Here is a 21725-nt window from a genome sequence, read left to right on the forward strand (position 1 = left end):
CTATCTCATCTTACATAATCCAGCGCTTGAGTGCCAAGGACGAGCTATCTCGTCTTACATAAACATTTATTTTTTTTGACGGTGGGACATCAATCAACCCCTTTTACATCTTCGAGATAACTATTGGAGCAAGAGAATGTGTATAATCTATTTTACCGACCACTAAGTGGCGACAGAGACAGAGAGAAAGCCACAGCCACGGGACCCGTGGACCAAAAGCAGCCGCCTCCCGCGGAAATGGCTTGGCGATTTTACAGTCAGAAACGAACGAGCCTCATTCTCATACTGTAGGCGGGGACGCTTCGCGCTGCTGCGGTGGGGGGTCCAGAAATGGACTGGGTGAGCAGCATAAAGCCTAGAGTCGCACGGGGCTTAATCGGGGCTCTCAAACCCAAGAGACAGTGAGACCTATCCACACTCGCTGCCAGGGAGAGAGGCTGCTCAACTCGCTGCAAACTCCCAGCAGCACAGACGGAGGGAGGAGCCCGGAGACACACACACAGAACGGACAGAGATCCCCTCCCCCCAGAGCCGCGGAGCAACGCGCGAACACACACACACACACACACACACACACACACACACACACACACACACACAATACAGTATACAGACTCGCCCAAAGGCACCCACAATCACAGGCAGGTGACTGTTCTGCTGAATTTCACAAAACTGCGATTATCTCAGCTTGCTGTCTCATACGCTAAAACCATGCTGTACTCAACGGCTAATATCTACATAACTACTAACTCTGCAAACTAACTCTTTTAGACAGAGAAAGCACACATTCTATTAGTTATTTTTAGATGATTGGTGTTCACGAAGTCTTAACAGAAAAGAATCCTCGGCTGTTGTAAAATGAGCCAGAATCCTCAAAAAAAACCCTGGCACAACTTACCTACAGGATTGAAAAAATGGCTGGCACTCAATGTGTTAATAGAGATGGAGTAGACAAAACAGACTGCCGAGACCTGAGTCATCACAACACATCACTCCAGCCGGCCGAGCGTATCATGAGAAAGTGAGCTGGCTAATACGCCGGTAACATTTGCCGCCTCTCCAGAGGGTTCGGTGACCTTGAAACCCCGGTGGTATTGATGCTGATGATTCACCGGGTGCAGAAATAACACTCAGCATTTCGATGTAAAATGACCTCAAACATCTGTTTGACATTCTGCAGCATTTCAAATCTTTGACCTGAACTGGAAAAAATAATCTTATGGACCCCATCATGATGGAGCCATTATTATTATTATTTTTAATATATTTTTTTCCTGATTTTTTAATCACATTTTTATCCCCCATTAGTGCTAATTTTAATTTATTTATCCTGGTTGCTGCTCCACCCTCTGCCGATCTGGGGAGAGCCGAAACTGGCTCCATGCTTCCTCCGAGACATGGGCAGTTAGCCAGCCGCTTCTTTTCACCTGACAGGGGAAGCTTCACCGGTAGGACATACTGTAGCACGTGGGAGGATCATGCTATTCCAACCAGTTCCCCTCCCTCTGAACAGGCGCCCTTAACGACCAGAGGAGGCACCACTACAGCGACCAGGATATTGCATGTTTTGGTGAAGGGGGTTCCTATATGAAGGAAACCCCCAGGGGGCACGGGGAGAACATGCAAACTCCACACAGAAAGGCCCTTTTGACGACCCCACCCGGGCGGTGGGCACTCGAGGACATGCGGACGGGCACGCACTCCTTCAGTGCTCACAGCGTCCCAGGTGGGAATCGAACCCAGAACCTTCTAGCTGTTCCATCATGGAGCCATTAATGGGGCTATTCCAAACAGGAGATAGCAGCAGCCTCCCTCATTGCCAGGTGAGGAGCAGACAGTTTCCCACCTGGAAACTGGTACTAAATTATTTTAAACTTTGAAAGTTCTTTAAAGGAATAGCTCACCCTAAAATCCAAAATGCATATTTTTCCTCTCACCTGCAGTGCTATTTATCCATCTATATCGTTTTGTGTTAGTAGGCTGAGTTTTGGAGATATCGGCCGCAGAGTTTCTGCCTTCTCTCCAATACAATGGAACTGGATGGCACTCAGTTTGTGGTGCTCAAAGTGCCAAAGAAATACATTTGATAAACTCAACAGCAATGTCTCTTTCCAGAAATCATGGAGGAACTATTTTATTTTGACCGAACTACACCCGCTAGCTGCTAGCTAGTTCCTACATGAGACTGCAAAAGAAAATAGTTCCTACATGAAACTGCTCACAACAAAGTCTGTGCATTATCTTGAGTAACCGGGTCATGATTTCTGGAAAGAGACAATATGCTGTTTGAGTTTTTCAAATGTATTTCTTTGGCGCTTCGAGCACCACAAGCCGAGTGCCATCCAGTTCCATTGTATTCAAGAGAAGGCAGACATCTCTGCGGCCGATATCTCCAAAACTCAGGCAACTAACACAAAACGATATAGATGGATAAATAGCACTACAGGTGAGAGGAAAAATATGTATTTTGGATTTTAGGGTGAGCTGTTCCTTTAAACTTTAATATCACATTTATCTCAAAACGCATGCACGCACGCACGCGCACCAACACACACACACACACACACACACACACACAGACGCGCGCGGCGCGCGCACACACACACACACGCACACAGCTATACATCCATCACGGTAGAGCTCTTCTCTTCATCTGCTTGATTCAACCAGCTGTCTGTGTGCTTTCACCTGAGTCTGTGTGTGAGTCTGTGTGTGTGTGTGTGTGTGTGTGTGCGTGTGTGTGTGTGTGCGTGTGTGTGTGTACGTGTGTGTGTGTGCGTGTGTGTGTGTGTGTGTGTGTGTGTGTGTGTGTGTGCGTGTGTACGTGTGTGTGTGTGTGTGTGTGTGTGTGTGTGAGTCTGTGTGTGAGTCTGTGTGTGTGTGTGTGTGTGTGTGTGTGTGTGTGTGTGTGTGTGTGTGTGTGTGTGTGTGTGTGCGTGTGTGTGTACGTGTGTGTGTGTGTGTGTGTGTGTGCGTGTGTGTACATGTGTGTGTGTGTGTGTGTGTGTGTGTGTGTGTACGTGTGTGTGTGTGTGTGTGTGTGTGTGAGTCTGTGTGTGAGTCTGTGTGTGTGTGTGTGTGTGTGTGTGTGTGTGTGTGTGTGTGTGTGCGTGTGTGTGTGTACGTGTGTGTGTGTGCGTGCGTGCGTGCGTGCGTACGTGTGTGTGTGCGTGTGTGTGCACAAATGAAACAGAGCTTATTACCCTTGCGCAGGCTTGCCATGGGCTCGAGGACCCCCTTGCGGAAGGCGGTGATGGGGTCTTGAACGCAGGATCGCAGGCTGAGTGTGTTCTGCAGATGTGGCTCTTGTACCAGCAGCTCCCTGTAGGGGGCGAGCTGCGGCGCTCTGGCCAGCAGGGCGGCGACACTGTGAACAAACTCGGGCACCAGGCAGGTGTAGGTATTGTCGGCCTGACAGAAATGGTAGGCTACCACCTAACGAGAGGACAAGAGAGGAGGTGGAAAGCCAAGAAGAACCTGATAAAGATTCAAAACAGACAGTACACAAGGAGACCAATATCCAGTCTGTACAGGGTGCGGTCTAGTATAGAGACACTGCATGAAATAGGCCACGCCCATCACAGGGGAAAAGATCTGTTGATTTCCACACACCAGCGTCATTTTCCTTGAATTAAACATAGCTAAAAGCTGTTGTGTGGTGGGCTGCGCAGACAACAAATGTAAAAAATTGCCAGTTAAAGTTTTTTTTGTACTCCTGAGCAAAACAAGGAAGCCATTGAGAATTGGCGAGAAGAAAAATGTGGATCTAGCTGTCAAGAAGTAAGTTGGAGTGTTCATCTTCCGTATATACGATCTTTTTGTGCAACACGCAACCATGCATGTGACATAGGAGAATGCCAGGATTGGAGGGGGGGTTTCTGTTTTCCCCCGTCTTGGGCGTGGCTTCTGAATGATGACGCGTTACGCAGTGTCTCTATGAAACAACCCTACATATTAAAGGGATACACCAACATTTTTGGAGATTCACCTATTTGCCGACAGTAAAAGTAGAATGTGGGTGTGGCCTTTATCTTCACTGTGCGTGTGCAGTACAAAGTGCAGTACACCCCTCACTGCTAGTTAGCTTAGCACTACAATGGCAGCATATGGTACAGCTGCCTAACCCCGGTCAGTCGCCCAAAATACACATTCCAACAGCGCCAGAAACATTCACATATACATGTTGTGACTCGTGTACCTGTTCACCACACCATGAAATAATAACCAAACGCTTATGGGAAACTGTCATTTTCGAAGTAAATCCAGAGCCAGAACTAACAAAGAGGGGTTCCTTCTGTAACCAAAGTTACTTCCGCGTTTGCCTGAGCTGTGCGCAGTCATCAGTATTTGGATTTCAACTACCCAGGGACCCAATGCTGTCTTTGCTTGGGCCCATCCCAGAGGACATGATGAGCAGGAAAACAATAGAGTTACTGCAGAATACTCCCTGCAGCAGCAGCCAGGAAAGCAAGAACGCTGAGTTGGCTCAAAGAAAGACCCTCCTCTTTTTGAATGCCCCGCTGTAAAATAATGATGGGTGCAAGGTCCGGTCTAGAACATGACTGATTGTTGCAGCTGGCACATTTCCTGGTTAAAACTCTTTGTCTGGGGGGTGGGAGGTGTGGGGGAGGTTGCTTGTCACAATAAATAACACTCGTTTGACAACTTATTTGAGGCAATGTAATAATTGTATCTTATCACATCTGCTATCTGACAACCAGGACGGTGGTGAAAGTGGAAGGAAAGGCAACCTGCCACCCGATGCTGCATGGGACCGGTCAGCGGGCAAACTGCATCACCTGCGCCTGTTTCATCCTCCTAGGTTTTAATCTGTGCACGGCTGGATCTCCTCATCTTCCTCCATGTTCTGCATCGACCACCCACACCTCCACTTTCCAGCTCCACCAAACCCACTGCAGCCCAGAGCGCCGTCCACAAGGCGGAGAAATGAGAGTGGTTTTGCCGCTCTGTAACTCGACATTAACCCTTCACAATCAGATGCCAACAGTGTGCTCTTGAACACCACCATGCACGATCATGTTTTGATCTGTCATTGACGTCCTTCCTTATTCAGCAGTGCTAGGATAACAGCTCCACTCTTTTCACTGTATTTTAAGCCCTGGCCTCTGTCTTGGCCAGTTGACGAAACATTGTACCAGCCTTAATCTATACTCTGTATTCCTCCGCTTGCAGGGGGGGGGGGGGGGGGGGGACTGGGGGGAATAGCGTGATCCTCCCACGTGCTACGTAACGTCCTGCCAGTGAAACTCCTCGCTGTCAGGTGAAAGGAAGTGGCTGGCGACTGCACATGTATCGGGTGAAGCAGGAGACTACATCACAACAAATAACAAGAATGTATATGCACATTGCTCAAAGAAGAGTCACTCACTCAATCACTCACTCACCCACCCACCCACAACCCCACCCACTCACTGACACACACACACTCACACTCACTCACCCACCCCCCCACCCACTCACTGACACACACACTCACTCACCCACCCACTCACTGACACACACACACACTCACACTCACTCACCCACCCACCCAGACACACACACACACTCACTCACTCACCCACCCACCCACTCACTGACACACACACACACACTCACACTCACTCACCCACCCACCCACCCACCCACTCACTGACACACACACACACACACACACACACACACACTCACTCACCCACCCACCCACCCACTCACTGACACACACACACACTCACACTCACTCACCCACCCACCCACCCACCCACTCACTGACACACACACACACACACACCCACCCACCCACCCACCCACTCACTCACTCACTCACTCACTCACTCACTCACTACCATTACGCCAGCTGACGCATACAGGTCAGCAACAAAGTCCCTCCACTTGTGTCTGTCTCTGGCCTTTGTGTCTCTGGTTCACCGGCTGTGTTGGTGGTCAAAGGAGAGGACTGCTGCTCACTCACTGAAGGAGCTGAGTCATAACCTCGTTTCCACACATGAAACTCAAACAACGGCAGCTTCATTCAATCCAACAGTGCAGAGCCAGAGTATCTCAGTCCCTCAATAAATACTCTGTGCTTTATTCCTGCTGTCAGCTGAATGGTAAGCAATATAGTCTGAGAAGTGGACTATACTACCAATTAGGGTGCTTTTATTCCATGCAGGAGCAGCGACAGCTAAACTGAACCAAAGCATCAAACGCAGGGTATAACGTCACCATAATTGCCCACTATTTGAAAACGACAGCCATAATTGCCTCGCTGGAAGCCCATTAAGAGTTCATCTGTGAGAGTGTAATTGCATTATAGTAGAAAGGGATGAGTGGAACGTGTATGAAATAGATGTGGTTCAGAACTGGGCCAGTTCATACCAGATGAGACACCAGGTCCACGTGCAGCGTTATCACAAGTCTATCTATCCATCACAAGTCGTGTGACTAGTTCCCATGGAAACTGTTATCGAGGCCAAGTTAGTAAATTTAGAAGCCTTCCATGGTGTCATCTATGAAGCAGGTTCTACATGAGACTGAAGAGAGAGAAGATATACTCTTATACAATATACAATACTACATAGTCATAGTCATAGTCATCTATGAAGCAGGTTCTACATGAGACTGAAGAGAGAGAAGATATACTCTTATACAATATACAATACTACATAGTCATAGTCATAGTCATCTATGAAGCAGGTTCTACATGAGACTGAAGAGAGAGAAGATATACTCTTATACAATATACAATACTACATAGTCATAGTCATAGTCATCTATGAAGCAGGTTCTACATGAGACTGAAGAGAGAGAAGATATACTCTTATACAATATACAATACTAGTCTAGGCCTATTATCTATTCCTACAGATGGCATCTGTACTAATCAGTGTTGCGTGAATGTTTATACTAGGAGTCATTCCCTGCATTATTGTTTATGCCACATTGTGTTATTTACCATTTTGATGAGGGGGAAAAAATGCAAAAATAATAATCGAATTGTTAGGATAAAAAGAGACATTCTGAGACGTGGAATAGAGACTTTCTCCCATAATGCAATGCAAATGCAATCCAAAGTTTTTCCACCTTCCAATTAATTACAGCAGGTTAGTCAGCAGCACCTGTCAGAAACATGATAAATAACAAGTATTATGCAGTGCAATGCAATGCAGTGTGTGTGTGTGTGTGTGTGTGTGTGTGTGTGCGCGCGCACGCGCGTGCGTGTGCGTGCGTGCGTGCGTGTGTGTGTGTGTGTAGGTGTGTGTGTGTGTGTGTGTGTGTAGGTGTGTGTGCGTGTGTGTGTGTAGGTGTGTGTGTGTGTGTGTTGTACCTTGGCAGCCAGGCATTTGACAGCCTCCCTCCTGTGTGTTGGGGTATCGCCTGTGCCTGCAACAGCACTCTGGTTGGGCTGGGAGGAGGAGTCTTTGTGGGGAGGAGGCAGCAGGGACTCTGGAGGCTGGTTGGAGGCTGCTTTTCCCTGCCGATCCGCACCTGAACTCGCCGCACACAACAGCAAACACACCGCGGCCAATTAAGAGTCGGTAAACGACGTCTCCGGGGCGAACGTAGGAAATGCCAAGAGTGAAATGCTTTCAACGTTGTTGCAATTACCTCTTTCAAGCGAGACTGTTTAAAGGGACAGCTCACCCTAGTAGTGCTATTTATCCATCTATACCGTTTTGGGATAGTTGCCTCTGAGTTTTGGAGATATCGGCCGCAGAGATGTCTGTCTTCTCTTGAATGCAATGGAACTGGATGGCACTCGGCTTGTGGTGCTCAAAGTGCCAAAGAAATACATTTGATAAACTCAACAGCAATGTCTCTTTCCAGAAATCATGACCCCGTTACTCAAGATAATCCACAGACCTTGTTATGAGCAGCTTCATGGAGGAGCTATTTGGCCGATATCCAGTGTTTGGAATAACGCCGTTATCGTTACTGAACGCTAAATGCGGTGCGTTACTATGAAATGATTGAGTAAACTACCCGTAGCCTACACTAGTGTTGTCAAGTGAGGAGACCTGGTGGGTTAACATAACGAGATAAACGATTATGATTGGCTAAGGCAGAGTCATGTGTTTCATGGTAGCCAATCGGAGCCAGTGTTACACACGAGCCAGGAGTCAGGACACGGGCGACACACACACACACACACACACACACACCAAACAGATTCGAGGAAGCAGCAGAAATGGCGAGTCCGGAGTAGAGAGCTGTGCGGGCCTGAAATTTCGGCCCGAGCCCTCCCCGGCCCGTGACATGCAGACCTGTGCCCGGTCCAGCCCGGAGGAGTTATAAAATTAATTGGCCCGAGCCCGTTGCGAGGCCCGAATATAGGCCCGATATAATGACACATCTCTCTCCGTCTCTGTTCGGCGTGCTGCGTCGCCGCGCGGCCGTCCTGCGCAGCCTCTCTTTGTCTGTCTCTATTTCACTCTCTCTCTCTCTGTCTGTGTTCGGGAGCTGTCCGCTCGCTGTACATGGACGGACACGGCACAAACGGCTTGTTTATAGCTGTCTACAGCTACTAACGTCATGTGAGGGTCTGTGTGTGACTGTGTGGCTGGGGGAGTGTCTGTGCACTCCTCCTCTTTGTCTGACTGTTGCCCGCTGTGTAAAATCAAGCAAGTACGGGAGGTACGGTGGTGCAGTGGTTAGCACTATCGCCTCACAGCTCGAAGGTCGTGGGTTCGATTCCCACCTGGGGACGAGGTGAGCGCTGAAGGAATGCGTGCCCGTCCACACACCGCATGTCCTCGAGTGCCCACCGCCCGGGTGGGGTCGGCAAAATGGCCTTTCTGTGTGGAGTTTGCATGTTCTCCCCGTGCCTTCCGGGGGTTTCCTTCATATAGGAACCCCCTTCACAAAAACATGCAACATCCTGGTTGCTAATGTGGTTCCTCCTCTGACCGCTAAGGGCGCCTGTTCAGAGGGAGGGGAACTGGTTGGAATAGTGTGAACCTCCCACGTGCTATGTCCTACCGGTGAAGCTTCCTCTATCAGGTGAAAAGAAGCGGCCTTGTGACTGCCCATGTATCGGAGGAAGCATGGAGCCAGTCTCGGCTCTCCCAAGATCGGCAGAGGATGGAGTAGCAACCAGGATTGAAACCAAAATGAGCACTACTGGGGGATAAAAAAATCGGGGGAAGAAAAAAAAAAAAAATCAAACGAGTACGCTAATACAACATTATTTAATTGAATTATTGAAACGGCCCGACCCCGGCCGGCCCGGACCTATTAATTAAAAATAAATAAAAAACAAGCCCGGCCTCGGCCCGTTTTGGTCGAAAATTTGGCATTTTCAAGGTGGAGATGACGCAAATAGTTACTTTCCCTGGTAACTACCGGTAGTTACTTTTATTATAGAGTAATTCAGTTACTAACTCAGTTACTTTTTGGAACAAGTAGTGAGTAACTATAACTACCGTAATTACTTTTTTAAAGTAACGTTCCCAACACTGCCGATATCTCCAAAACTCGGGCAGCTATCCCAAAACGATATAGATGGATAAATAGCACTACAGGTGAGAGGAAAAATATGTATTTTGGATTTTAGGGTGAGCTGTTCCTTTAAGCACATTATGGCAGAGAGTGTTTGTTTCATAGAGGGCACCCTACTGTTACGCGAGTACAGAATGATCTAGGGGTGGGGGAAAAATCGATTCACCTAAGTATCGCGATTTTTAATGTCACGATTTTTTGAATCGATCTTTTATTCCAGAATCGATAATCACAAAAAAATAAAATTGTGTGCTTGCAGTCAGGCCACTCACTGAACAGCAGGCCAGACGCCGCCTACTGGTTTACTAGTGGTTTTATTACTTTATTAGTTAGTCTGAAGTAATAATTATACTTCAGGGTTAAAGTGGGTGCATCTCATTGTAAAATTGGACTTCAAACGGCCCAAATCTCGCTTCAAACGGCCCAAATTGGGCTTCAAACGGCCCAAATTTCACGCGCGTCGGCCCATATCGGCCTGGCCTGCTTGGTATCTAATGCCCGGCCTGAATTATGATCCCAGTCCGCCCGTTTTTAACTATATCGCCCAGCCCTACTCATGATATAATATACAGTCTCTAGTGTATGATTCAACTTTTCCCATGTTCTAATCTAGTGTAAAAAAGCAAACAAACTGAAAAAATAAAATAAAAAAATAAACAGAAATCGCAATAAATCGTAATATCGAATCGCAAATAATCGTAGAATCGCAATACTTAAGAATCGCAATATAAATCGAATCGGCACCCAAGAATCGTGATAGTATCGAATCGGGAGATAAGTGAATCGCCACAGCCCTAGAATGATCGTATTTGATTCTTTGTATATCGAAGTTAAATTTATATCTATATCAAAATGACAACATGCAGAATATATCAATGGAAAGTGCAACGATATTGAACATTTTATATTGTGGTATCCACTCTTTGGAACACAGTGCAGACAAGGACATCTAGACCATCTGGCTGACAATTTGGCATGTTCTGTTGACCAACTTCTTTTTGCCTTTCCCAACAATACAATCAGAACTCGCTATAACAATATAGGAAAGGATTGAGAGAAGCTGCCCAGCTGCCCATTTATGACCTTCAGAGAACAGAACAGTTCAAGTGCCACTCAAAAGAAACGAGGACAAAACACAGCAATCTCCTCTTGCAAAATTGCAATCAGCAGACTAGCCTCCGTCTCGCTTGGCCAGACTGCCTCCACACTTCATGTAGCCAGACGTCTCCACACTTGGGTTACAGCTGCACCAGCAGCACTGGAGAGTGCTTTATAGTTCAACGCAAATATTTTATGCTTTAAATCTAAAATGGTTCACGGATTACATTCTAATCTAACAAACTCATATCAGTCATCAATTTAAAAGTCAAGCACGTTACCATGGAAACAATTAAGCTTAGCCGAGAATCACAAATCAGAATGAGGGAGTCCCCCGGTATATTTCTATCTTGTAAGGGCTCCTCGGCTGAAAAACATTTGAGAACCTCTGCCTTAGGGAGAAGCAACACACAAACGGTCACGAACAAGGGGTCTTACATTTGGGAGAGGAGGCGGGGCTGTGAGGGGCGGGCCCTCCCCCTCCCTGCAGCGTGCGCGTGCCGTGGCAGCTGAGCATCACCAGACGCCAGATGATGGCGGTCTTGCCGGAGCCGGCGTTGCCCACGATGACGGCGCCGCGTCCCTCGCAGCTGCTCGTTTTCGTCAGCACCTCGTCCAGCCGTACGAACAGCCAATCACGGCCCACAAAGGGCGTGTCCGCGGTGATGCCAGGGACCTCAAACAACAGAGGCTTCAGCATGATGTCGCCCTGCCTGAACGGCACCAGTCTCACTGGAGAGAGAGTGAGAGAAGAAGAGTGTTAGGCCATGTTCACAATCACATTACAGGCAAATCTGATTTGCTGATAAAGTCATTAATCATCATTATCTTGATTGGTTTCCCAAATCTGATTTGGGAGTGTGTCCGCACTGCCACAAATCTGATTCTCAAGTCGGATCTGTGTGTCCAGACCTAAACAGCCTATCTGCATGGGTTGCTATGGTAACGACGTGGGCATCAGTAAATACGTACGTTGGCGACGTGGTTTTCCCGCGCAGAAGCATTTGATGACGAGTTGCGAGTGACGTTCAAATCAGATTTGGTGGATCTGCGCGTCCGCACTGAAGACACATCAGTCGAAAGCAGATTGGAAACTACCTCCATATGTGGTTTGGGACAAGTGACACAAATCAGACTTGGAGCGTCCAGACTCATAAAACCAATCTGGATAAAGTCATTAATAGGTCACTAAAGTTCACAAATCAGATTTGGCCTCCTAGTCTGAACATGGCCTAAGTGGCAGTAGATCTAATGTGTTACCTTGAGGATGATGTAGCAGTCAGCCTCATCACACCTGCCCTGGATAGCTTCCTCCACCTGCATGGGAACACACTTCTCTATTTGCCACACTGTCACTCACACCTTGGAACCTGTAGGGAGAAGTCGGAAAGAAATGGTCTTTATCTGGGACAGAAATGTCCAGTCTCTCCAGTGAGACTGGACATTTCTCTCGTAACGGGACAGACGGGCCTGTCCCGTTACGAGAGAAATGTCCAGTCTCACTGGAGAGAGAGTGAGAGAAGAGTGTTAAGGGTCAGGTCAGTGAAAGTAAAGGTGGTCAGCTTGAACATTTGACCCAACAGGTTCCATACGAGTCTACGGATATTTCTGCAACATGCAATTATAGTTGCTCCTTGATTTCACCCCATGGTGGCGCCACATGGTACCTTTGGAGTCATCGTTTGTGCGACCAGCTGTGTTGTGTTTGCGAACGGAGCTCCTGTGCCCAGGAGCCTTTTGGGCGTCCAAATAACTCAGATCCTCCAATCTGGCGGAGCTGGTGGCTGGACAGAGGGAGGGAGTAAGAGATGGAAGGAGAGAGAGAGAGAGAGAGAGAGAGAGAGAGAGAGACAGAGAGAGAGAGAGAGAGAGAGAGAGAGAGATTTGAAGAATCAGAGAATGTGCAAGGAGAGGGACATACATGCATATCACATACGTGGCTGACTCATTGCTCAAGTACATGACTGTATCCATGGCAATGTGGAACAGCAAGATGTAACCTTGAGGAATGCTACAGGGAGAGAGAGAGAGAGAGAGAGAGACAGAGAGAGAGAGAGAGAGAGAGAGAGAGAGAGAGAGAGAGAGAGAGAGAGAGAGAGAGAGAGCTCTCACACCTCTAGACGTCCTTATAGGACCCCTATAGTATATTCCTGGTATTATTATACATCATTAGACGTTATTATGCAGGATGTACAAGAACGGCTATTTTGATCATAATTGATATCCACCCATCTGCAGTACAGAGAGCATTCATCATGTACTAAATTTAGCTTCATTTATAAGTCTAAGCCTTCTCAGATGGAGGTTCCTGGGGTAAAATGTCACCGTCGGGCCAACTGCTTCTGATCTATCTTTGGAGCACGAGAAAAGGCTGATAACCTCTGTTGTGGTCTGTCTTAGACCTCCCCTAGCTCTCTTTCTCTCTCTTAATGATGGGAAATCCAATCCAAGCAGCGGTTTATGAAGCCAACACTGGCAGAGGACCAGCTAACTAAATCACACGCATCACATCCGGACATGTCTGTGGGTCCTCTAGGGTTGTAATGATAAGACATTTTCAGAAAGATTTGGTTTGCAATTAGCTATTCCACCACGCTGTGTTGCTGATTCCAGTGCTGGATTAGTGAATAGCATTAGAATTGAAAACAATATAGATAGCATTACTGTCAGGAAGGGGCGGGGGGGGTAACAGAATAGAGAAACTTATTGATTTCATGAGTTTATTTTAGATGGCATAGACCCCTCCATCGCCCACACTCTCATTAAATCCGTTAACACAAAAACACACACAACACTGGCCTAATATCCTGTGTGAAATCTGGCATGACTGCTTCCTCTAATCCCCCCAGAGTGGGCTCAAAACAGGAGCGAGTCACATGGCGCGCAGATGGAGCGCCCGTCAAACAGGCCGCGGACGAGGAGGCGTGACCCCTGCGCACGTACATGATGACATCACATAGAGAGGCAAAGTGAACGTCACTTCCTGCTTCAGCACTGTACCGGAGATTTTCTTCCGCAATTTATTTTCCCATAGACATTTCATAAAATGCTTATAAAAATCTTTTACTTTGTCAAACCAAACGGTTCAGTTGTATTTAGAATCGGGAGAGACCATAGAAGATTTCGCTCGGACGAAAACTTAAAAAAAAAACAGAAAAAACATTTTCTTTAATTGTTTAAAACCGCTTTTTTTTTTTTTTACGTTTTGGTCCGAGGGAAATGTTATGCGATCTCTTCCTGTTTCTAAATATATCTGAACCATTGAACAGGTAAAACTCTTTTTATAAGCATTTTACAAAATGTCTATGGGAAAATAAATGGCGGATGAAAATCTCTGGTACAGTGCTGAAGCAGGAAGTGACGTTCCACTTTGGCTCTCTATTACCACTATCATAATATACCCTAGTTCCTCATTGCGCGGCTCGCGAGACGCTGGCGGCTCTCGAAGCTTTAGTTGGCGGCTCTAAGAAATTGCATTTTTTTTTTTTTTCCTCTTGCACTCCCCAAAATTTCAATAAACCTTTATGGCATATTATTACAATAGAAGGTGCCAAATCATTCAAAACAATAAGCATTTTGCTTTTAGGAGTATTGTGCCAGCGTGCAGCGCTGTTCCAAAACGTGTCAACGTGTGTCATTGCCTGGGAAACGCACATCCCATAATACAACTGTCTGCATCGCATCCCATAATAGTGTGATGATACTTGGGATGCCATTGCGAACATAGATGTGAACAGGTTAGCTAAAACTTCAGCGTCGCCAGCAACGGCCCCCACCGTTGCGGTCGGGGTACGTTTCGAAATCCCTCCAGGCTTGAAAGATTTTCTAGGGGAAACTGGTATGTGTGTGTGTGTGTGTGTGTGTGTGTGTGTGTGTGTGTGTGTGTGTGTGTGTGTGTGTGTGTGTGTGTGTGTGTGTGTGTGTGTGTGTGTGTGTGTGTGGAAAACAATAAAACACAAAAAAAATGGTAGGCAGATGTGCTTGGTTGGGGTGGCTTTTGGTGTTTTGCTGTAAAAGTGGCTCTCCTATTGACTTTGTCCTGCTGCCAGTGCGGCTCTCATCGAAGAAATAGTGAGGATCACTGTAATATACTGTTTGTGATGAATTGAGTCGGGGGGATCTGGGGGAACTACAATACATCTCTGAGCAAAACCAGCCGGCCTCCTCATTACGCAGCCTCCTCTGAGTTCAAGACTAATCACCAACACTTCATTCACACGTCTGACACACACACACACACACACACACACAGAGTGTTGCTGTGTGCACAAGTATACGACTAGTCTACTATAAAGTAGAATACTGGACTACTTATACTAGAAGACTGAACTATGCGTCCTTCTCCTCCATTCCGACAGCATAACATCGCCCAACATGTGAGTGAATATGTGATACTAGGGACGAGAAGACAGTATGCAAATGTTACCACCCCTTCCCTCCCCCCTACGGCAGATCACATCATCATCTGATACATCTAGTATCCTATCCTAGAAGAGCCTGGTGGACAGATTCCACAGGTGGTGCCAGGAAGAACCATCTACAGCTCAACGTCAGGAGGGCGAAGGAGCTGTCAGCAGATGGGGGAGCATATCACATTCACTAGTCTCCATGTTCCACCAATCTGCATTGTTCTTTGTGCTGGTGTGCTGGCAAGGCAGCACCAAGATAAACAAACTGGTGAGGCTGGCTTTGTCTTAGGGCCGAGCCTGGACAACACGACTAAACCCAAACCCATAGCAGAACACACCTCCTCTATGATGGGCTGCTGCAGCTACAGCACGTCTTCACCCTCTGACTCATCCAGCCAAGGTGCAACATGGAGTGCTTTAGGTGCACTTCTTTGATCAGCTATCAGACGGTACAATGTGCCTCCTCCTGTCCAAGCTGCCCTACTCTCTGAGCCCACTAGGAGGGTGCTGAAGCAGGGTGCCTGCATCTATCTATCTATCTATTCTAGCGTGTGTGTGTGTGTTTTAACTTAAAAACAGGGATGCAAATCTCGGCAGGTACAAACTGCCGAGATGTGCACCCCCCTCCATGAAGCCAGGAGAGTTCCCCAGGTCTCGAGGTCATCTGTACCCGGATTTTAAGCACCAAAGTCGGCTTCAATGAGCCAGAAGAGAGCCCCAAGCATGGAAGTCACCTCCACGCGGATCTAATGCATCAAAGTCGGTCTCCGTGAGCCAGGACAGACCCCCTGGCTTGGAGGTCATGTCTACCGACAATTATATCATTTTTAAACCGTTAAGTTTCCGTATAAATCATTACAATATGCTCCCGGAAGGTGGGGATGCAATTCTCGGCGGGGGTGCAAAACTCTGCATGTCACCGGGGAACATAGGTACGCTCCCACCTCTCCGCACACACCGTGGAGCGGTTTGAACAACCGTCTGTAATAGAATTACCTACCTCGTTTCTGCGTTAACTCCAAACACTCTTGTCACTCTTGTTTTTGGAAATGGTAGAAAAAATCTCTAGTTGTTCCGTTGCTCCAACTGACTGCCTCCTCTCCTCTGCTCTCGGCAGCTTTTGGTTAACCTCGCGTCACCAGGCTCTTCTCGGCGAGAAAGTACGAGAAAGAGCCTGGCTCCCGCCCACAATTGATTTTGTCATCATACTGGGTCCGGCCTAGAGCCCGCCCTAGACCGGATCTAGCTCGTCAACTTTCACGTTAACTTGACAATTAGACACAACGTATCAGAACGGCAAACAACAAAACAAAAGATGGACGTACCTAACGAAGTTTTTGAAGAAGTTCTTGTATAAACATTCACAATCTCACATCTTTTAAACCAATACAGAAGCTTTGCATCAGACAATTAATCGAGGAAAGAGACGTCAAGCTAACGGCAGCAAAGACGTTTTTTGGCCCACTTCCTTCCGGTGATAATTCTGGGTCCGGGGTTTACGCACCCATGACAAAAAGCGGGGTGGAAGGTGCCCAGACTAGCTTTTGGTAGAGCGTAAAAGTGCGGTCACTCTCCGACTCACAGGCCAGTGTGTGCAGGCTGCCAGGCTAGGGGCGGGGCTGTGTGTGTGTGTGTGTGTGTGTGTGTGTGTGTGTGTGTGTGTGTGTGTGTGTGTGTGTGTGTGTGTGTGTGTGTGTGTGTGTGTGTGTGTGTGTGTGTGTGTGTGTGTGTGTGTGTGTGTGTGTGTGTGTGTGTGTGTGCGTGCGTGCGTGCGTGCGTGCGTGCGTGCGTGTGTGTGCGTCTCCTGTCGGGTCTATCAAACAAAGCAAGCCGTGTGTGTGTGTGTGTGTGTGTGTGTGTGTGTGTGTGTGTGTGTGTGTGTGTGTGTGTGTGTGTGTGTGTGTGTGTGTGTGTGTGTGTGTGTGTGTGTGTGTGTGTGTGTGTGTGTGTGTGTGTGTGTGTGTGTGTGTGTGTGTGTGTGTGTGTGTGTGTGTCTGCGTGCGTGCGTGCGTGCGTGCGTGCGTGTGTGACACACATACTAGGCTAGTTGTGAGCAGTGTTGGGCAAGTTACTTTCAAAATGTAATATACTAGGCTACATATTACTAGCTTCTTCATTTGAAAGTAATAAGTTACTTTACAATATTACTGTCTGTGTAGAGTAACTCGTTACCTATTACACTACTTTTTTTTTTACTTTTACCAAAACAACAACAGCAGCAGAATGACATCACTGCCCCGGAACCATAGCCTGGGTAAACCCATCCCCCACGTGACCTGCTCTCTGTTCTCAGTCACCTAAGCCGTTTTCCCGTTTTTGTGACTGGGAACTGAGAGAGCAGGTCACGTGGGGGCTGGGTTTACCTAGGCTACCGGAACCATCCCGAAAAATTATTTCAACCGTCTTGAAGTCAGTGTAAACAATAAAACATTCTAAATGTTATCCTTTTTCTTTCTTATTGTCATAGTGGTTATTTGCATAAAAACACAATCATTTAGGAAATTATTGTATCTTTTTTAAATATGTGCTTTGATTTAATAAAGTGTAACTCAATTTGTAACTTGAGTTACTTTACAAAGTAACTGGTATAATATTACTGAAATCCTATAAGTAATAAGTTATATTACTGAGTTACTGCTAAAAGTAATATATTACGTGTGTGTGTGTGTGTGTGTGTGTGTGTGTGTGTGTGTGTGTGTGTGTGTGTGTGTGTGTGTGTGTGTGTGTGTGTGTGTGTGTGTGTGTGTGTGTGTGTGTGTGTGTGTGTGTGTGTGTGTGTCTCCTGTCCGGGACTATCAAACAAAGCAAGCCTACAGTATACTCGTCCGTGGTGTCCAAAATTGAGGGTCTTTGGGAAAAGGAGGGGGAGGTGTGTGTGTGTGTGTGTGTGTGTGTGTGTGTGTGTGTGTGTGTGTGTGTGTGTGTGTGTGTGTGTGTGTGTGTGTGTGTGTGTGTGTGTGTGTGGGAGGGTGATCTCACAAAAGGGGCAAGGCCCCCCTTGAACTAGTTGGCCAAACAAGGAGGCGGGAATTATTTGTGCTAGCCTTGTAGCCATACAGTTTCAAATCATGTCTCACTAACAGCGTTTAGCTCAGAGGGGTTAGCTTAGCTACATCCATTTATTTTCTGCTTGAATCTCCTGCAATTCTACTTTTAAGAAGCATGTCTTTTATGGCAGAGATGCTCGCAAGTCATTTTTTGCAAGTCCAAGTCAAGTGTCAAGTCTCTTATGGATGAGCGTTCTATCATCTGCTGCATTCCATCCGGCCTGCTTAAAACACTGCATAGCTAAAACTAAGGAATTCAAAGCATGTACTGTGTTATCCTCACTCCTTATCTATTAGCATACAGTGTGCAGTTGATTGGATGACATTAGTAGACATTTCCTTAATGTTAATGCACCAAAAAAATAAAATGAAAAAATAAAGATTGTTCACAAGTCCCAAACCTTCAAGTCCAAGTCAAGTGTCAAGTCTTTGAGGACGAGTCTCAAGTCAAGTCTCAATTACAATATGGATGTCAGAATGTTCGTTTCAATTTAGAAAATTAGTCCTAAAAAGTATATCTAAAATATAAATGATGTTTCAGACGTACATTCAAGTCCACACTGATTCTATTCTAAACGTGTGTCTAAATGTTTATGTTCAAGAGCACTATACCATCCTAGAAATCTGTGATTAAAGAATGTCAAATATTTCTGGGGAGGACCCCCAGAACCTCCCGCCCATTTGTGTCTCCCTAACACTCAACAAATCAAACTTACAGTCTGGTGTTGGAGTGACAGCCTGTACACGCTGCCTGGTGGAGAGAACCTCCTGTTAAACTTACAGTCTGGTGTTGGAGTGACAGCCTGTACACGCTGCCTGGTGGAGAGAACCTCCTGTTAAACTTACAGTCTGGTGTTGGAGTGACAGCCTGTACACGCTGCCTGGTGGAGAGAACCTCCTGTTAAACTTACAGTCTGGTGTTGGAGTGACAGCCTGTACATGCTGCCTGGTGGAGAGAACCTCCTGTTAAACTTACAGTCTGGTGTTGGAGTGACAGCCTGTACACGCTGCCTGGTGGAGAGAACCTCCTGTTAAACTTACAGTCTGGTGTTGGAGTGACAGCCTGTACACGCTGCCTGGTGGAGAGAACCTCCTGTTAAACTTACAGTCTGGTGTTGGAGTTACAGCCTGTACACGCTGCCTGGTGGAGAGAACCTCCTGTTAAACTTACAGTCTGGTGTTGGAGTGACAGCCTGTACACGCTGCCTGGTGGAGAGAACCTCCTGTTAAACTTACAGTCTGGTGTTGGAGTGACAGCCTGTACACGCTGCCTGGTGGAGAGAACCTCCTGGTTGACATTTAAATCCAGACCTGTGTTAGTCCCTGTAATGTGAATCCAGCTCTGAGGTGCCGCTCTGCGTCCGCTAGGACTGTGGTGTGAATCCTCTCAAACACAACAACATCTCCCCTCTCAGCCCACCCACAGAGCTCTCACCCTGGGGAACCTCCACAGAGCACCAGGTGTTTCCCAGCTCAGAGACACAGAACTGTGTGTGAGTTTTATACACTGTTGGAAGAGGAGAATGTAGGCTTTCTGGTGATTTTTTTTATTTTTTATCTTTGTAGTCCAAAGATTGAGTGAGCTACACCCCTTTATGTCTTGACTGTTTCCAAACTTTTGAGAAAAACAGCCTGGAAGTATGACAAAGTAAGCTAGTTCTGCTTGTCACTCTACAATTTGAGCTTCAAAACGCTTTATTTGCTCAAATCTGGTGAAAGGCCTAAAAAGCCAAAATCAACATTTTCTCATAAAATCATGTTTCTACTGGGTTTCTACACAAATGGCCCAGTGCTACATGTGACTGGTTTTGTCAGAGCAGGTCACATATCAGCAGGTTGACTACCATCCATCCACACATGTTGAGGTGGCTGGGAGGGTGAGGACCATGCTTTTCTGAGGCAGCTTAGCGATGTGTGTGTGTGTGTGTGTGTGTGTGTGTGTGTGTGTGTGTGTGTGTGTGTGTGTGTGTGTGTGTGTGTAAATATATATGTATGTAATATATATATATTTACACACACACACACACACACACACGCACACACACATATATATATATTATATATAGGGGCTACGCTGTAAACCGTCTATCCCTGACAGAGACGAGGTCAGGGCCAGGGGGCAGCGGTGAAAACACTGAGCGATGTTAAGGATGATGTCATAACCTCTGCTGTCACGTCATGCCCCACAATCATCAAGTGATGTCATACCCACTGATGATGTGGATAGCATGGCATGAGTTGACATGTTTGGTCTAAAACAGCAGATGAAAACATACCACCAAAATCACCAAAATGTCTCTACGAAAAAAATCTATTTCTTAAGTATTTAAACACTAGAAATCTCGTGCACTCCATTTCTAGGGTGGACACTGTGGGGACAATGTGCCATGGGTGCACTTTTTTATGTGCACTGGAATAAATGAAACAGATTCTTAACTTGTCAATTTCATTTTCATAATTTCTAAGATGTAACTGTGAACACGTTATTAAAAGTCACATGAGACGTGATGGTGTCATTTTTATTAACCAACTTGAAGATGAAAGTGACATTGTCTCAGAAACCTGGCTCGAAAGAGAATATAAATTGTAGTGCTTGACTGTTTCCAGTATGTTGCTCAGTAACAAGAAAATCCACAAAATGATACATCGCTAAACTTAACTAATAACTTCGGATTAACAAAAACTATGCATCAAAATTCAACAACAGTGCAAACAAGCCTATACATAAAATATGCTAATGTTGGAAAGAATTATATTTTTGTCTGTGTTGTTAGGTAGGCCTATATTGTTTTGCAGCTTAACTTAAATTTAACTTGTCACCATATTGGATGGCTTACATCTTGTCTGAAACTTTCTTTGCATGGCTCATTATCCTACTGTAATGGACCTGTGCTGGCTTTTTGGATGTACTTTATAATCAACATCTTTTCAAGCTAAAGTCAGTCAGTGTTGTAGCAGGGCTTGGAGAAAAAAACACACTTGGCTGAGTGGCTTAAAAAAGAAGGACCAGTGCACCCAAAAAATAAATGCTTCGAAACCAGATCATATCATGAGCCGAAGATAGAAATATTAATGTATTGTAAAACAGGCAACACTAGATTGGCTGAAAGCCTGATGTAACCAACAACACTTATAAAAGTCTGAAATTAGTTTTACAGAGCTGTGTGTGTGTGTGTGTTGTGTGTGTGCATGAGTGAAGGGTTATGTGCATGGGGTAGGTGTGAAATGTCCTCTTGAGGAGCTAAGCATGTCTCAGGGCTACATAGTCAAATTTAGGAAATTTGTTCAAAAGTGATCGAAAAGTAACACAAATGATACATTACTTTAAAATTGTGATACTTGGATTACATTACTAATTACAATCTTTAACCGGTAACTAGTAATTGTATCAGATTGCAGTTTTAAAGTAACCCTCCCAACCCTTTGAGAGTGAGAGCTTCTCTGGAGAAAATAAACAGCTAAATGAGGAAACGGGAAAAACAAACAGCGCTACACTGACATCTAGAGGCTTAACTGAGGAACTACAGCAAAAGACACGTTGAGAGAGACTGTTTGCAGCTTCATTCAGGTCAGAGAGGCTCTGCACACTGTCAGATGTGACAGAAGCTTGAAGAGTGTGTTGAAAATGAAAAGAGCTGGAATCATTCCTGTACCTGCATGTTAAACTCAGCTC

General features: G+C 46.2%; 1 protein-coding gene across 1 annotated transcript in view; it reads right to left on the reverse strand.

Annotated features, from left to right (window-relative positions):
* Nucleotides 1–21725, reverse strand: part of LOC310796444 (protein TANC1-like) — a gene marked incomplete at both ends in the record, with an annotated part of 42624 nt that overhangs the window by 17593 nt on the left and 3306 nt on the right. The window contains 5 exons of the mRNA XM_083658625.1: nucleotides 3204–3435; nucleotides 7328–7488; nucleotides 11035–11328; nucleotides 12264–12380; nucleotides 19488–19539. Coding sequence (XP_083514751.1) covers nucleotides 3204–3435; nucleotides 7328–7488; nucleotides 11035–11328; nucleotides 12264–12380; nucleotides 19488–19539 — 856 coding nt within the window. The remainder of the gene's footprint in view (nucleotides 1–3203; nucleotides 3436–7327; nucleotides 7489–11034; nucleotides 11329–12263; nucleotides 12381–19487; nucleotides 19540–21725) is intronic.

This window comes from Poromitra crassiceps (genome assembly GCF_964638095.1).
Source record: "Poromitra crassiceps genome assembly, chromosome: 22".
In the NCBI taxonomy this organism is placed as follows: Eukaryota; Metazoa; Chordata; class Actinopteri; order Beryciformes; family Melamphaidae; genus Poromitra; species Poromitra crassiceps.